The sequence below is a fragment of the Triticum aestivum genome, chromosome 3A (assembly GCF_018294505.1).
Source record: "Triticum aestivum cultivar Chinese Spring chromosome 3A, IWGSC CS RefSeq v2.1, whole genome shotgun sequence".
Lineage (NCBI taxonomy): Eukaryota > Viridiplantae > Streptophyta > Magnoliopsida > Poales > Poaceae > Triticum > Triticum aestivum.
Window position 1 is genome coordinate 64,658,793 of NC_057800.1, and position 16,144 is coordinate 64,674,936.

The 16,144-nt window shown below is 48.0% G+C and overlaps 3 protein-coding genes across 3 annotated transcripts in view; 1 reads left to right on the top strand and 2 right to left on the bottom strand.

Moving 5' to 3' along the window:
- The first annotated feature begins 2,636 nt into the window (after nucleotides 1-2,636).
- LOC123060318 (brassinosteroid LRR receptor kinase BRL2-like) lies at nucleotides 2,637-6,433 on the top strand. Its single transcript, XM_044482987.1, has one exon. It carries the CDS (start codon nucleotides 2,719-2,721, stop codon nucleotides 6,211-6,213), a length of 3,495 nt encoding a protein of 1,164 aa, XP_044338922.1. The 5' UTR covers nucleotides 2,637-2,718; the 3' UTR covers nucleotides 6,214-6,433.
- A 1,764-nt stretch (nucleotides 6,434-8,197) lies between these two features.
- LOC123060320 (dolichol-phosphate mannose synthase subunit 3) lies at nucleotides 8,198-9,892 on the bottom strand. Its single transcript, XM_044482988.1, has 4 exons — nucleotides 9,648-9,892; nucleotides 9,146-9,267; nucleotides 8,945-9,052; nucleotides 8,198-8,580 (listed from the first exon to the last, which is right to left on the bottom strand). Exons 2-4 carry the CDS (start codon nucleotides 9,245-9,247, stop codon nucleotides 8,521-8,523), a joined length of 270 nt encoding a protein of 89 aa, XP_044338923.1. The 5' UTR covers nucleotides 9,248-9,267; nucleotides 9,648-9,892; the 3' UTR covers nucleotides 8,198-8,520.
- An 881-nt stretch (nucleotides 9,893-10,773) lies between these two features.
- Nucleotides 10,774-16,144, bottom strand: part of LOC123060321 (protein GET4) — a gene marked incomplete in the record, with an annotated part of 7,398 nt that continues 2,027 nt past the window's right edge. Inside the window, 9 exon segments of the mRNA XM_044482989.1 lie at nucleotides 10,774-11,207; nucleotides 11,371-11,451; nucleotides 11,914-11,998; nucleotides 12,414-12,542; nucleotides 13,239-13,285; nucleotides 14,470-14,553; nucleotides 15,066-15,156; nucleotides 15,540-15,696; nucleotides 15,950-16,031. Of these exon segments, the coding sequence (XP_044338924.1) occupies nucleotides 11,202-11,207; nucleotides 11,371-11,451; nucleotides 11,914-11,998; nucleotides 12,414-12,542; nucleotides 13,239-13,285; nucleotides 14,470-14,553; nucleotides 15,066-15,156; nucleotides 15,540-15,696; nucleotides 15,950-16,031 (762 nt within the window).

Sequence of the window (16,144 nt, forward strand, 5' to 3'; positions counted from 1 at the left end):
TTCGTACCAAGGCCTCGTCACCTCCTGCCTCACGATGACGTCGCGGGGGCGGGCCAACCTCTTCTTCGGTGGAAGTGGCCCCTACTCCTCGCGGGGGGTCTTTCCCTTCTCAGCGGTGGAGAACCTCCTTATCGGCTCCATCGGTATCACAGCAAGATGGCGAAGTGAGAGGGAAGGAGAAGAAGCAGACGGAGTAGAGGAAGAGATGAGCGATGGGGGCTCCGCCCCTCTCCTCATTTATAGCCAGAAGGAGGCCAACCGCCGGCCTCCACGATCACAAGTAATGATGGTTTTCTTCTGCATGCAGCAGGGTCTCATCAAGTCGAACGGTTGCCGAGGCAGCATGGGGAAGCGAAGACGCCCACGTCCCGTCAATCGCCACACGTCAATCAAGGTTGCAGGCTGTTGGGGCCCGCGGCGCTCTGCACTTGCCCTTTGGCTTCGCCTCTAAGCCAAGTCCGAGCGCGCCTTGGGCCCGGGGGCTACTGTCGGCGTCCTGGGAACGGGGGTACCCAGACTTGCCTGCCTACGGCCCATCACGTGGCTCCACCAACAGCCTGGTATGACCCATCTTCAGCAGCAACCACTCAAGACCCTCGCAAGGGGCCAAGCCTCGCGAGGCGGACGAAACCAAGACCTCCTCCGGGGCGGCCTCACTAGACTGGCTTCCGAGGAGCGGAGATATCTATGCAAGGGGCACCTCGCGAGGTCCACGTGATGTGAGCCATGACGACCAAGGCCAGGCGGGCACCAGCAGGCGCAGAGTACCAGTTTCCTCTTTGGTGCTAAAGGGGCAAGCGCAGGCGAGGACTCCCGAGGCATCAGGCAAAGGTTTCCATATCGGTGCAACGAGACCAAGACCAGCAGGACGGCAGGACGGAGGTCACCGTGGAGCCCACAGCGGCGTCACCACCAAAGCCTTTGGCAGGCAAAGACCACCTTTTGTCAAGATAGCTTGTACTAGTTGTCTCCCTTCAAACTTGGCCGTTGTGAGATCCCTTCCCGTCTATCATTTGGGAAGAGGGCCAAGGCCTCTATAAATAGGACTAGCCACCACCATAGGAGGCAACTGATCTTGGATTGGATCCACTCCACCAAGGCCATTCCACCAGCTCACCGAGCTCTAGAACACCTCTCCTCAGGAGGTTGTTCTTACCTTGTACTGTTCATCCTCGGCCTACAAGGCAATCCACCACCCCACACCGGAGTAGGGTATTACACCACAACGGTGGCCCGAACCAGTATAAACCCCCGTGCCTCTTGTTCTTTGGGTTTGTTGAGTTAGGCCTAGGGATCGTTGTGCGAGCAAGCTAAGGAGAGAGAGAGAGAGAGAGATCTTCGTGCGCACCCCAGTGTTCGAACCTCAAGGGTTTGCCGGAACCCAGAATTCGACAACCATCGCCCATGTTGCCGCCCAAGCCAAGCAGGAGGAGGCGCTTGCCACTCCACACTTCATGCAAGCCTACGCGGAGGCCCGTGCCACCCATCACCACGCTAGTGCAAAGGAGGAGGAGCCACATGTCGCCCGTCACTTTTCCCGAGCCGAGTACGATAAGTGCAAGTTCCGTGATGCTCTCGGTCGGGCGGAGCAGAAGAAGGCAGTCGCTAGGAGAACCGCCACGACGCCCGCTTCTATGCCACAGAGGAAGCCGTGTGCTTCTGCCAGGGTGTCATCTACTAGTCTAGTTTGTCAATTTGTATGGCTAATATCATGTTGAACCTCTAGTGTTTTTGAGTAACAGTTTTGCTGACTTGGTTATGTCTCAGCCGATATTATTCAGTTGATCTTGCCTGAAGATCTGTGCAATTTTTTTCTTTTTCTTTTTCATTTTCCTTCTTATATACTATGAGACTTGGCCAAGTCTGAGTCGACACCCTATGAGTAATTCTAGATTCACGGGTTTTAAAGAGTTTACAGAATGATGTTAGTTGGACTTTTCTGATTGGATTAGGGAGGGTGGAGGCCCAACACCTTGAAAAATCATGGGCGAAAAGTTAACAATAATTCTAGACGTACATAGCTTTACGGGGTTGATACGGGCGAGACAGGTTGTGATTTGTCAATAATCTTTCCGTCCTGAATTTCAGGTGGGGGCCCATCCCCCAACTGATAGTACACCTCCAAATCACCTCCCCTGTAATCTCCTGTAGAAAAAGCCCTGTAGCATTACTGAAGAGTTAACTGGTGTGGAAGGGAGTCCGTAAAAGTCCGTTGTTTTCTGTTGATGTAGGATTAACGAGTGTGTTTTTTAGCTATGTCAAACATCTAGTTTACGATGAAGAAGTTGTCTTTTAGGGGGAAATTGAGTGCTAGCGTTGGATGACCGGTTTTAGGGACTGCTGCTGAGCTCGATCGGTGCAATTTCCATTCATGAGATCAATGTGTTCCTGACTTCGTGTGCCATGATTCCCCATCACTTTCTCACGTGCATGCCTTCCTTTTCCCTCGTGCACACATGATTCCCCATGGTTGATCCAGAGGTAAAGCGAATCCTATCATCATCAACACAATATCAGCAAAAGCCTCAAGACACGCACACACACCGTGGGTTAACCGACCGGCTGATGTTTCTAATACTCCTACACACACAACAAAAGCCATCTTTATCGAGCTTTTTACCTCCAAAAGCCACAATGGCGCACGCTCTCTTTCCTTTCCTCAAACACCTTTCGTGCTACTAAGCTCGGACCATCCAACATGAGGGAGACCATGAGTCCATGACATTCCTCATCGGCGTCCCCGTGCCAGCCATGCCAGTGGCGATGGATCGCATGCTCCTCCTCGTAATCTTCCTCCTCCTCTTGTCGACTTGCACGACGACGATCGTGTCCGCGGGAACCGGCGACGACGCGGGGGCGCTCCTCCGCTTCAAGGCGTCCGTCCGAAAGGACCCTAGGGGCGTGCTCTCGTCTTGGCAATGGCAGCAGCGGCAGCAGCAAGGGTCGCCCGGCGGTGGTGGTAGTGGTAATGGCACGTGGTGCAGGTGGTACGGGGTGACGTGCGACGGCGAGGGCCGGGTGGAGCGGCTCGACCTCGCCGGCTGCGGCCTCTCCGGGCGCGCTTCGTTTGCAGCGCTCGCTTCCATAGACACGCTGCGCCACCTCAACCTCTCCGGCAACGCCCAGCTCCGCGCCGACGCCGCTGGGGACATTCACGTGCTCCCCCGCGCGCTACGGACGCTCGACCTGTCTGACGGCGGCCTCGCCGGCAGTCTCCCCGCCGACATGCAGCTGGCGTACTACTACCCCAACCTCACCGACGTCCGCCTCGCACGGAACAACCTCACCGGCGCTCTCCCTCTTAATCTAATGTCTCCGCCGAGCACGATCCAGGTGTTCGACGTCGCCGGGAACAACATGTCCGGGGACGTCTCCGGCGCGTCGTTCCCCGACACGCTCGTCCTGCTCGACCTCTCCGCCAACCGCTTCACCGGCACGATCCCGCCGTCCTTCTCTGGCTGCGCCGGCCTCAAGACGCTCAACGTATCCTACAACGCCCTCGCCGGCGCGATCCCGGAGTCGATCGGCGACGTCGCTGGCCTCGAGGTGCTCGACGTTTCGGGGAACCGCCTCACCGGCGCCATCCCACGCAGCCTCGCCGCGTGCTCGTCGCTGCGGATCCTCAGAGTCTCGAGCAACAACATCTCCGGCTCTATCCCGGAGTCCCTGTCGTCGTGCCGCGCGCTCCAGCTGCTCGACGCGGCCAACAACAACATCTCCGGCGCGATCCCGGCCGCGGTGCTCGGGAACCTCACCAAGTTGGAGATCCTGCTTCTCAGCAACAACTTCATCTCGGGATCGCTCCCGAGCACCATCTCTGCCTGCAACAGCCTCAGGGTCGCCGACTTCAGCAGCAACAAGATCGCCGGCGCGCTGCCCGCCGAGCTCTGCACGCCCGGCGCGTCGCTGGAGGAGCTCCGGATGCCGGACAACCTCCTCACCGGCGCGATCCCTCCCGGGCTGGCCAACTGCTCGCGCCTGCGGGTGATCGACTTCAGCATCAACTACCTGCGCGGCGCCATCCCGCCGGAGCTCGGCATGCTCCGTGCCCTGGAGCAGCTCGTGACGTGGCTCAACCAGCTAGAAGGCCAGATCCCCGCGGAGCTCGGGCAATGCCGGAGCCTCCGCACGCTCATCCTCAACAACAACTTCATCGGCGGCGACATCCCCGTCGAGCTCTTCAACTGCACCGGCCTCGAGTGGATCTCGCTCACGAGCAACCGGATCAGCGGCACGATCAGGCCGGAGTTCGGCCGGCTGTCCCGGCTCGCCGTGCTGCAGCTGGCGAACAATAGCCTCGTGGGCGACATCCCCAAGGAGCTCGGCAACTGCAGCAGCCTGATGTGGCTGGACCTCAACAGCAACAGGCTCACCGGCGTGATCCCGCACCGCCTCGGCCGGCAGCTCGGGGCGACGCCGCTGAGCGGCATCCTGTCCGGCAACACGCTGGCGTTCGTCCGCAACGCTGGGAACGCGTGCAAGGGCGTGGGTGGGCTGCTGGAGTTCGCCGGCATCCGGCCGGAGCGGCTGCTGCAGGTGCCCACCCTCAGGAGCTGCGACTTCACGCGGCTCTACTCCGGCGCGGCGGTGAGCGGGTGGACGCGGTACCAGACGCTGGAGTACCTGGACCTCTCGTACAACAGCCTCGTCGGCGCCATCCCGGAGGAGCTGGGCGACATGGTGCTGCTCCAGGTGCTCGACCTGGCGAGGAACAACCTCAGCGGCGAGATCCCGGCGTCGCTCGGCCGCCTCCACGACCTCGGCGTGTTCGACGTGTCGCACAACCGGCTGCAGGGCAGCATCCCGGACTCCTTCTCCAACCTCTCCTTCCTCGTGCAGATCGACGTCTCCGACAACGACCTCGCAGGCGAGATCCCGCAGCGCGGGCAGCTCAGCACGCTGCCGGCGAGCCAGTACGCCGACAACCCTGGCCTCTGCGGCATGCCGCTGGTGCCGTGCAGCGACCGGCTGCCGAGGGCGAGCGTCGCGGCCTCCTCCGGCGCTGCAGCTGAAAGTACAAACGCCAGGTGGCCTCTGCCGAGGGCGGCGTGGGCGAACGCCGTGCTCCTGGCCGTGATGGTCACCGCCGGGCTGGCGTGCGCAGTGTCGATCTGGGCGGTGGCGGTGCGCGTGCGGCGGCGGGAGGTGCGGGAGGCGCGGATGCTGAGCAGCCTGCAGGACGGGACGCGGACGGCGACGACGTGGAAGCTGGGCAAGGCGGAGAAGGAGGCGCTGAGCATCAACGTGGCCACCTTCCAGCGGCAGCTCCGGAAGCTCACCTTCACGCAGCTGATCGAGGCCACCAACGGCTTCTCGGCGGCCAGCCTGATCGGCTCCGGCGGGTTCGGCGAGGTGTTCAAGGCGACGCTCAAGGACGGCTCCACGGTCGCCATCAAGAAGCTGATCCCGCTGAGCCACCAGGGCGACCGCGAGTTCATGGCGGAGATGGAGACGCTGGGCAAGATCAAGCACCGGAACCTCGTGCCCCTGCTCGGCTACTGCAAGATCGGCGAGGAGCGGCTCCTCGTCTACGAGTACATGACCCACGGCAGCCTGGAGGACATGCTCCACCTCCCGGCCGACGGCGCGCCGGCGCTGACGTGGGAGAAGAGGAAGACGGTGGCGCGCGGGGCGGCCAAGGGGCTCTGCTTCCTGCACCACAACTGCATCCCGCACATCATCCACCGCGACATGAAGTCCAGCAACGTGCTCCTCGACGGCATGATGGAGGCCCGCGTCGCCGACTTCGGCATGGCCAGGCTCATCAGCGCGCTCGACACGCACCTCAGCGTCAGCACCCTCGCTGGGACCCCCGGGTACGTGCCGCCGGAGTACTACCAGAGCTTCCGGTGCACCGCCAAGGGCGACGTCTACTCCCTCGGCGTGGTGCTGCTGGAGCTGCTCACCGGGCGGCGGCCCACCGACAAGGAGGACTTCGGGGACACCAACCTCGTCGGCTGGGTCAAGATGAAGGTCAGGGAGGGCGCCGGCAAGGAGGTCGTGGACCCGGAGCTCGTCGCGGCCGCGGCCGGCGACGACGAGACGGAGATGATGAGGTTCCTGGAGATGGCGCTGCAGTGCGTGGACGACTTCCCGTCGAAGAGGCCCAACATGCTGCACGTGGTCGCCGTGCTCAGAGAGATCGACGCGCCGTCGTCGCAGCCTCCATTACCGGCGGCAGGCGCGTGCAATGGGCATGGCCACGACGCGTAGCGACGAGGCCTCCATGGTTTTTTGTGTTGTAATTGCTGCTTGTATGTGTTGCAGTATGGTGTATACAATTGTTGTACGTACGTAGCGTTTTGCCTTGTGTTGGACTAATAATAAAGCAGTGTGTTGCTGTTGCATATAGACACCTGTTGCGTCATGTTTTGTCCCCTGAATTCTGAAGAAAAACCCAAACCTTTGCAAGACAAATTTTAATCGGTTGCTACACATTTCTGTGTCATTTTGATCCTTGTGGTTGATAATGTGCTTAATGAAGTGACAATGACAGATGTCAGATGGGTGACACGCCCCACTCCCGGGTAATAGGAAGCAGTGTTTTGTTGTAGCCTGACTAGGACGCCGCAGCTCGCTGTCGCTTGCAGTGCCATCTCCGTCTCCGACGAGGTCTTGGCTTGGCCTCGCTGGGTCGACGCTCGTTGTTACCGCTCCTCACATTGTCCCTGCAACAGCAACATGACGCCTCTATCCCTATGAGCACCTCCGAGAGACTGAGCCGGCATATTATCTTGAGATTTACGAAGTCACCATAGGCGCCTCGTCGACGACGGGAACGTCTCCTCCCACTAAAAGCGCATCGCCGGAAATCCTGAAATAAATACAGGAATAATGCAAGTACCAAGATTTGAACCCTGGTGGGTTGGGGATACCACTGTCCACCTAACCAACTCAACCACAGGTCGATTCGCAGGTATCCTTGTGGTTTGCTTCCAATAGTTTAAGACTAGTTGCCCTCAGTCAGGGGTAAGAGGGTCAGAGTGAAGCCAAGGAATGATGGCTAAAAAGGCTTGACGACAGGTCACAAGCTAAATAAAGTCAATTTTTGATGCGGATGATGATGATATGAACAACTCGAATAAGAAAATGTAAACTAGCACCTACTGACAGAGATCAAAAGCACACTTTCAATCGATGGTAATGATGCTGCCACTTGTGCTGCCTCCATGGTAATTTCATCACAATGAACGGGGACACCTCACAGCAACCAAGAGCCAAGGCACTTGGTACATATTCATAATGATCAGGTCAATGTTAAACAATAGAAGGTATGAGAAGCACTATCTTCAGTACTGTACTAGGTTAGCAGGAACTGGATTATCTACAGGGAGCATGTTTTGTTCATCCATGAAACTTCGAAATGTCTTTAAATGATAAACTGTTTTATTATGTCTACAATGCGGGTTAATCGCTATTATCCACTGAAGCAATGCAATTGGCCCTCCAGTTTGGTAACAAGTATTTTCTTTTTTTAAACTGCTAACATGTTTGTTAACCACGAGATTGTCCGATGAATGCTCTCAAACCTGTCCACAAAATGTCAGCAACGGGTACTTCTGAAAGAAAAAAAAAACAGTGTTTTTTTTGGAGAATTGCAGAGAATGACTAGCATTAGGTAAACCTCAACCTCACATAGAAGGCGCCAACAGGACCCAAAAATTCAACAACACCACAAACTCTACTATAATTTTTAAAAACTTTTGACATGCCAAGCCAGGAACAGAACAGAGCAGCATACATGTTTAAGCAACAGACGCCAAGGGCCAGGTATACGGAACACATAACATATATGCACATATATAATGGCCCAAGGGGCTCCAGGAGTTCCCAGTGCCGGAGAAGATGATGGACCAGACTCAAACAAGTCCCTGCCGGAAGCTGCTAGCTCAAGGTAGCAGGCGACTGTATGCTCTCAAATTGGCATGTGACTGAACATGTATATATAATAATAGCATTACGAGTTGAAACAGGTTCACTGCACAGTCCATTCTACAACTGTTTTGTAAACATGGAGCAATAATGGTATCGGTAAAGGTTTAATGATCTTTTGTTAAATCATGAGGAGTTCAAACCTCAAAGTGCCAATGAGACGGAACTTTGCTGAATTTGAGAAGTTCCAGAGTTGCCAAATGAAAGAAATCTGCACTGGGCAGAAACTTACACACTAGAACTAAACCATCAAAAGAACTAGCAATTCAAAGCATCACCAAAGGCGATACTGCAGAGCACAAACTGATATACACCCAGTGATGAAATCCAGATGGTTACAACGCAAACATGTCATGAACACTAATGGACTTGTTAACGAACCATTCATTAGTTGTTCTCATAATGTTTTCGGACACAAGTAGTGTTGTGACAAGCCATCCACCTCAAATGTAGAATTGTAACACGCCACTCACCAAAACTGTGTTAGTAACAGTATCTAAACATAGTGAAATGTCATATAACCTTTTCTAGCTATGGTATCCAGGAAGCTTCAAACTGGCCACAAAATATTAAACATTGGAATCGACCTCAGTCAGAGCCCACATCAACACCCCTTTTGGATAAGAATTCCTTAGCCTCCATAATATCCTGCATAGTAGGCCAAGCACAAATAATTACAGACGGGAACAAAGCAAAACTGTAATTATACAGAAAACTTAAAAGTTTAAAAATTAGGTGGCTTGGTTTTCTTTGTGGTGGCCATTATGAAAAGCCATACAATCATACACATAAGGCACAAAGAAACTTATGGTTCCTTCTGCATAATACCTTGAATCTCATTATGCCAGCAGAAAACCAAAAGAAAAGAATGTATAATATACAATGCACAAGTGTATATTAAGCTGAAAATACCTAGGATGTATATTCTAGCGATTATTAGTTCTCAACATGGCAATGAGACTGCATAGACAAAAAAAACTGAGAATTATGCTACTAGGACTACATCCTCTACCTGTTGTAGTAGTATGGCTTCTTGAGGACAGGTGGGAAAGAACATCAGCCCGTACCCAACCATAAAAAGGCCGTAGCATCCAAGCGCCACTACCAAATAGATGGGAAGCTACAACAACAAAAGTCACAAGCAAGAGTCTTAATCGAAAGACAGTGTCTTAACTTCAATAAATCAGCAAGTGAAAGAATTCGTGGCACTCACCAGCCAGGTGTAACTGTGAGGAACTGTCGAGGTTTCAAGGAGCGCAGCCCAGACGGCCGAGATCGCCGCCAGCACCGTGATGATCTTGAATATGTGCTTCATCTAGGAAATGTAGCGTTTGTCTGCCATCAACCAAAAAAGCAAATTAAAGCCTAAAATGCACTGATGCGGATAGGCTGCTACCATGTTTAAACCAAAACATTTGCTCATCTGAAAAAAAAAATCAAACTACAATCTGTAAACATTTGCTCCTACAAGCATTATCAAAAACACCTATCAACTAAAATCCTTTCACATGTAAACTTGAGCATGCACTGCCAAAACCATGCAGCAAGTACTCCTTAAGAAATAATCATCATTATATTCTCACAATATGCCATCTACAGCAAGTACTCATCCAATACAGAAATCAGGGAGAAAATTGAACAAATAGAGGATGCAAGAGGAAGGAGGGAGGGAGGGAGGGAGGATGAGGGAAGAAGGAGGAAGGAGCGGTGGCTACCTGCCTATACTGGTCGCCGGTAGCTCCGGGCGGCGGCGTTGCCGGGCGGGAGCGGCTGCTCCAGGGAGGGAGGCGCTGCTGTGCTCCTGTACCGGAGGCGGGGCAGCGGAGGCTTCGGCCGCCGCAGCGGAGGGCCGGCAGTAGTGGCGGCGGGCCGGCGGCGGCTAGGAACCCTAGGGACGTCCTCACTCTTGGTGTGTTTTTTTATGGCGGGAGCCGATTTTCTCCTCTTGGATCGACGGACTGTAATGTACTTAGTGGGAAAAATTGCTAAGAGCAAATTCAACAGATGATGTAAAATACTACATCACAAAATTATAATTTGACTAAAATTTACATCACTAAAAAATACTCCCTCCGTTTTAAAATATTTGTCTTTTCAGATATTTCAAATGGACTACCCCATACGGATGTATATATAGACATATTTTAGAACACTCATTTTGCTCCGTATGTAGTCATTTGTTGAAATCTCTAAAAAGACAAATATTTATAAATGGAGGGAGTAGATTTTACATTACCAAAAACCTCCAACTCCAACAAATGATGTAAAATTTACATCATCAAAAAATCTTCGCCGGTGATCCGGGTTGTTTCCCTCTCGGCGATGAAGCTTATCCCCCATCGTCTCACTGACTGACCTTGACCCTCGAGAAAGTTAATCAAAAAATAGAAAAGACGAGTTCTTTCTTTCAAAAAGTAGGTTTTTATGATCCGATAAAAAATCAAACTTGTTTGACTTTACGTCACCATAAAGGTTTGGTGGTGGCAGAGTTGGTGCGGTTTGGCGGCGGCAGGCGCGCGGCACAAAGGTTGCTGGTTGCGCACGACAGTGAGGGCTGAGCGCATTTTGCTCAAGCGTCCCAAGTGATGCAAATTTGTAATTTTGAGTAAAAAATTGCATCTACATCATCTGTTTAAGCAGCATTTTTATGCCTTGGAAATGTAAAATTCTAATATTTTTACATCTACATCATCTAATGGAGATGCTCTAATGTACAGTCATTCATTATGCTCAATTTTTAAAATTCTCAATGTTCTCCTTTTTTTCTGAATTGTATACCTCAAATTTGCAAAACCCAACTGATTGAAAGAAAATAAACCGGTTTAATGCAGGACTGCCATGGTTCCCGAAAAGTGGAATTATAGCACCTGATATCTTTGCTTAAACCGTCAAAACAAATTTAGCACAGAATGGGGAAAAAAGGATAACAAAATGCCGTATCATCTTACAATAATCTGCGAAGGGAAATTCTGTTACACTGCTGGAAAACATCAAAACCTTTAGGAGAAGAAAAGAAAAACATCAAAACCAATAGAACGATTTTACAACAGATCAGCGGCCCATCTTCATGTAGTTTGATGTTAAATATACTAACTCCGTTGACTATGACTGAGGAAGCTCCAACAAAGCACTTCCTGTGCGTTTTTCCTGGGTGACCCACTTGATCTCCCACAAATGTATTATTTTGGCCAATGGATGCCTTTTTTTAGCTGAAAACCAATCATTGCATTGAAGGCAAGGACATGATGATAAAGTTCGTTTCAAGTCAATTACACCTGCACAAATATAGAATGTGAGCAGTAATGAGGAAGATATTATCAATATAAATAAAATAGCACATGGAACTGGTTAGAGCAAAAACCAGCTAATTTGGCAGACTTTAAAAGGAAGCAATTCGATATAGCGACCACCATGAAGTCAATAGAAGAAAGTGTTTACCTTGAACATTTCACCGAAAAGTCCTTCCAGAGGATTCTGTTGCCGTACGCCATAAAATTTTGCAGCTATTTCATCCAATAACTGCAAAGCGTAACCATACCGTCATGAGGTCTATTTCGGTTTGCATTCCTTATTTTTGTAAGAACAGGTGGTCTCCAACATTAAGCAACAACACGACATGGGTTTTTTCACCCTTTTTTATTAACAAGTGGTCCTTTGTGAGCAATTCATCGGTTTGCATTCCTTATTTTTGTAAGAACAGGTGGTCTCCAACATTAAGCAACAACACGACATGGGGTTTTTCACCCATTTTTATTAACAAGTGGTCCTTTGTGAGCAATTCATCGGTTTCCAGATGGAAAGCTGGTAAACAAGGCCAAAAGTTTGTGGAGATATGTTATGTTGAACATGTCTCACAGCGATTTCCAAATTATCTAAAAACATCTTTCATGGATTCACATTGTTTCGTAACAATATATTTATTTATTTTTGAAAAACAGAACTCTTGTTATAGAGCTACAAAATTTCGATAGAGGGCCATACCTCCTCAAATACAGAGTCTCGATCTGTACTTGCGCTGTACTTTTGTCGAAGTGTCCTAAAAAGAGGGTAAGCATCTCTTTCAAGCCTGTAAACAACATCTAGTTAGTAATGCCCATAAGGCCATAACAAAAGAAAAGAATGATAAAATAGCTTGTTATTTCATGTATAAGATAGGAAAAGAAAGTTGATCTTGATTTACATATGGTTACAAATCAAGAACGTGAGAAACTGTTAAAATATGATATCAGTCATTTCTGACATGGGCATTTGAATATATTGGTAAGACAGGAGCATTCGTAATACCTACAGAAAGTAATTTTATCTTTCTAGTGATAGAACTATAAAAACACGTGTAGCTGACGTCTGAGAACTATCATGCAAACTGCAGCGTTATTTCACAAAATTTGCATGCGGTGTATGAGAACATCGTGGAACAAATATGCAGACGTGGAAAGGACACCCGAAATACAATGCAAGCCAGAAAAATATGAGAGACTCACGTTTGAAGAAGATACTTGATAAACTCAATTAAAGCTGTTTTTGGAAGTTCCATGTCAGCAGATTTTAGCTGCTCCTTCATCCCATCCATAAGTAAATTTGCGTCTCTGAGATTCCCTAGTGATAGATACCTTTAAGAAAGAACAACATATTAGAAAACCCGACATCTCCATCCCCAAAATCCCAGTAAAATTCTATCCCAACAATGAGACGACATTTACTTTACAGTGTTAAAGTGTTCTTCTGTATGCATTTCAGTGTGATCACATAGAGGATATTGTGTTGAGGCAGTATATCATATTGCACGCGTCCCTAGCACACTGCTAACTGACGTGTATCTATCGTTGTAAATGAAACAAACACTACACAATTCCTTCACATCGGTTTCTACAGTGCGAAGTGCACCCCTTTTCAATGGTATCAGACTTTCCTCTCATACAACTTACAGGGGATGATCTCTCATGTCATGACTTTGGGTCATGGTAAAGAGAAAGATTATCTTGTAGGCAAACTGAAGATATTACTAGCTTGGTATTTGTATTGAACTATAGATTCGTTGACACTTTTTTGGAAGGGACGTTACAAATTGCTTGGGCGAGACCCATCTATATAATGGGCTGCTGCATCCCGTTTTTCAATTACAAGCAAACATTAAACTAAACCTCTCTCACACATCTCCATCTACCAACCGCTATCTCAACCGATTCACCCTTCCTCTTGTTCCATCTACCAATTGCTTCTCCTCTATCCCAACTATCCTACCCTACATTAGTCCTTAGCACATAACATCTCCAGAGCAAACAAGAAAGAAAGGAATAAAATCTTACATTAGGACACTGCGTGCAATTGCAGTATCATCTTCACCAGGGTAGCACTGTACAGAAAGGAAGAAAAAAGATCAATATGATTCTATATCACACAATGATTCTATATCACACAATGTCAAGAGCATATATGAATCCACTTAACACCTAACAAAAGTTGGGCATGAATAATGAACACGGATCCAACCCACAAACAAATTGGGGTATAAGACAGTGATTTAACAAGCTTGTGCTTGTGTTCTGTTTCCATATTTTCATATTTTGACGAAAGATGACCTACAACCCATACATTAGTAAAGCCACTGTACAAAGCAAATTGTTGTGGAGAACATGGATTTACTAATCATATCGAGCAATTGCTAACTATACTAAGCAGCATTAAGGAAACCATCAGTTTTTCAATCCTCAGTCTGATTTTCAAACCGATTCTCCAAAACTGTTTAATTTGGATCCTATATCCTTCTATGTCATGTAAATCCCATTTGTTGGTTTGGTTGCTTTAACCTCCGTTTCACGCTTAGATGGACGCCAGCATGGAAACCAGCAAGCAGGTAAAACATTAAGGGCCAGTTCTTTTGGTGCCTTTTTTGGGCTTCTAGAATAAGCTGCCCCCTACCCAACTTATTCTAGAAGGCCAACCAAAAATATATTTTTAGAAGCCTTTAGTCAAGTCTTAATTAATAGGCTTCTAAAAAAATAAATTTGGTTGGGCTTCTAGAATAAGCTGGTTAGGGGGCAGCTTATACCAGCTTATTCTAGAAGCCAGCAACAGAACTGGCCCTAAAAAAGTTGTGCGGTTACAACATCTCTCTAACAGATTCACTTGTATTTCTCCTTCCCAGCAATCTAAACAGAGGGGGGATGACCTTGGAGACCGACAGATGGGTCCCCACACACATGGCATCCATGTGAACAGCAATGAAATGAACTATTTCAACAGTCAAAAGAACATGTAAAACGAACCAGGGGATATATTCATGGTGTTGGAAAAAGAGGATTCAAGTTAAACGGTTTTGGAGAATGTCATGGATAAAAAACTCAGGCGATAGCTTGAAAGTGACCTTATTGTACAGAAGAAGTAATAAAATTACTATGTTTGTGAAAGACGTTGGAAATATTTTGGTAGGGTATAAACTTTTGCTATCTCTCAAAGAAACAAATATATATCATTCAAACAGAATTCACTAATTACCAAGCATCATTTGTAATACCTACTGTTTAGAACAACAATTACCTTGCCCATAAAGTTTACCAGCATAGAAGCAAATTTTTTAGGATCGTTACCGCGCACAAAATGACTTGATACTTTAGTCATGTCCTGCAGTCAAGGTCGCTCCAGGTTAAACTGTAAGCATAATTACCGAAGTAGTAAAAATAGTAACAGCATCAATGACAAATAAAAATCATAGCTCTACAATGCTCTTTCACTTGCCTTCTACTCCCTCCGTTCCTAAATATAAGTCTTTTTAGATATTTCAACAAGTGACTACATACGGAGCAAAATGAGTGAATGTACACTCTAAAATATGTCTACATACATCCGTATGTTGTAGTCTATTTGAAATGTCTAAAAAGACTTATATTTAGGAACGGAGGGAGTAGATATAATTTACTGCATGCATGCCATCCTACAATTTGGAGATAGCCTTGCACCATCTAGGACTAGAGGAACATACATCATCTAAGAGCAAATAAATGGCCTAGTGAAGAGGATTAATACGATCTTTCCTAGGCATGACTTGGTTGACATGCAAATTCCTCAAATGTTGCGATTCAAGAATGTAGAGAGCAGAAGATATTCACAGTAAGACACAGAATCATGGACAGTACCGTTTCTGGAGATTCGGAATAAATGTATTCACCCAACATAACATGCAGATCAGGAGATCCGTTTCTTGATGTCCCAAACTCCGCAGACCACCTTAATAACAGGATGATACATTATTAGTGCATAACAGCCAGAAAAGGGAGAAGAAAAACACCTCCTCTGGTAACAGAGTAAACAAAATAAATATGTCTCATGGCAATCGGCATCCAGAGTTTGGGGACACACTGAGAAGAAATCGAAAGGAACCAGATGTTCAGAACGATGCATGTTCCTATCATGTTAAGCCCATTAGTCACTAATGCTCAAAACCAGAATTCATAACTGCAGGTCAAGTTATTTGTACTGTTCAACAATTTGATGTATTAGACTACCGGATATATTTCCACTGAAAAACACTACTGGTTTGGATGAAGTTCGATGGTTGGAAGGACAGCACTTGTGATTTACTTGGATTTATTGAAATCGATATACCTTACCTGAGAGCTGCTCTTAGAAATGATGAACAACCTTCAGAACGCACTTTTGCAGCAGAAATAGCTTCGGATAATTTCTGCCCATCATCGTCATAATCATCTCCAAGGAAATGGGGCATATTTATCCTGGGGAACGCCTCGTATATCTTTCTGACACGATCTGTAGTTGATGCAATAGAGTTATACAATCACTGAAGTGACATCTAATGCCCAAATTTACAACATGACAGCATTTAAAAAATACAAAAGAAAAAGAGAGAGAATGGTTCACAAGGCTGATTTAGTAGAGACACAAAAAGGAAGAAATATTATTTTCTGAATGCAAACTAGTGACACTATTGACGCGATAGGAGGATTACAAAAGATGCACTGCAAATATGTCCCAAAAATCAAATGTAAAACAATAAGCTTACCAAAAGTTTCTTCATTATAAGGACATTGCCCTTTGACAAGAGTGTCCACGAACAGCACAGCGAGTTCAGCACCGCAAGTTATCTGAAATTGGTAACCACTAGACTAAAGCCGAGCTCTTTGACCAATAAGAAAGAAAAGAAATAATTGAAGTAGTACATTAGTTAATTTAAATATTTTATAGACTACAAGTACAA

What these genes read in the sequence shown, in the direction of transcription:
- LOC123060320 (XM_044482988.1), bottom strand. Translation starts at nt 9,247, where the DNA reads ATGAAGCACATATTCAAGATCATCACGGTGCTGGCGGCGATCTCGGCC. An exon ending in CTCACAGTTACACCTGGCTG is followed by an intron (nt 9,053 to 9,145) that starts GTGAGTGCCACG and finishes TTGTTGTTGTAG; the next exon opens with CTTCCCATCTATTTGGTAGT. An exon ending in AAGCCATACTACTACAACAG is followed by an intron (nt 8,581 to 8,944) that starts GTAGAGGATGTA and finishes CCTACTATGCAG; the next exon opens with GATATTATGGAGGCTAAGGA.
- LOC123060318 (XM_044482987.1), top strand. Translation starts at nt 2,719, where the DNA reads ATGACATTCCTCATCGGCGTCCCCGTGCCAGCCATGCCAGTGGCGATG.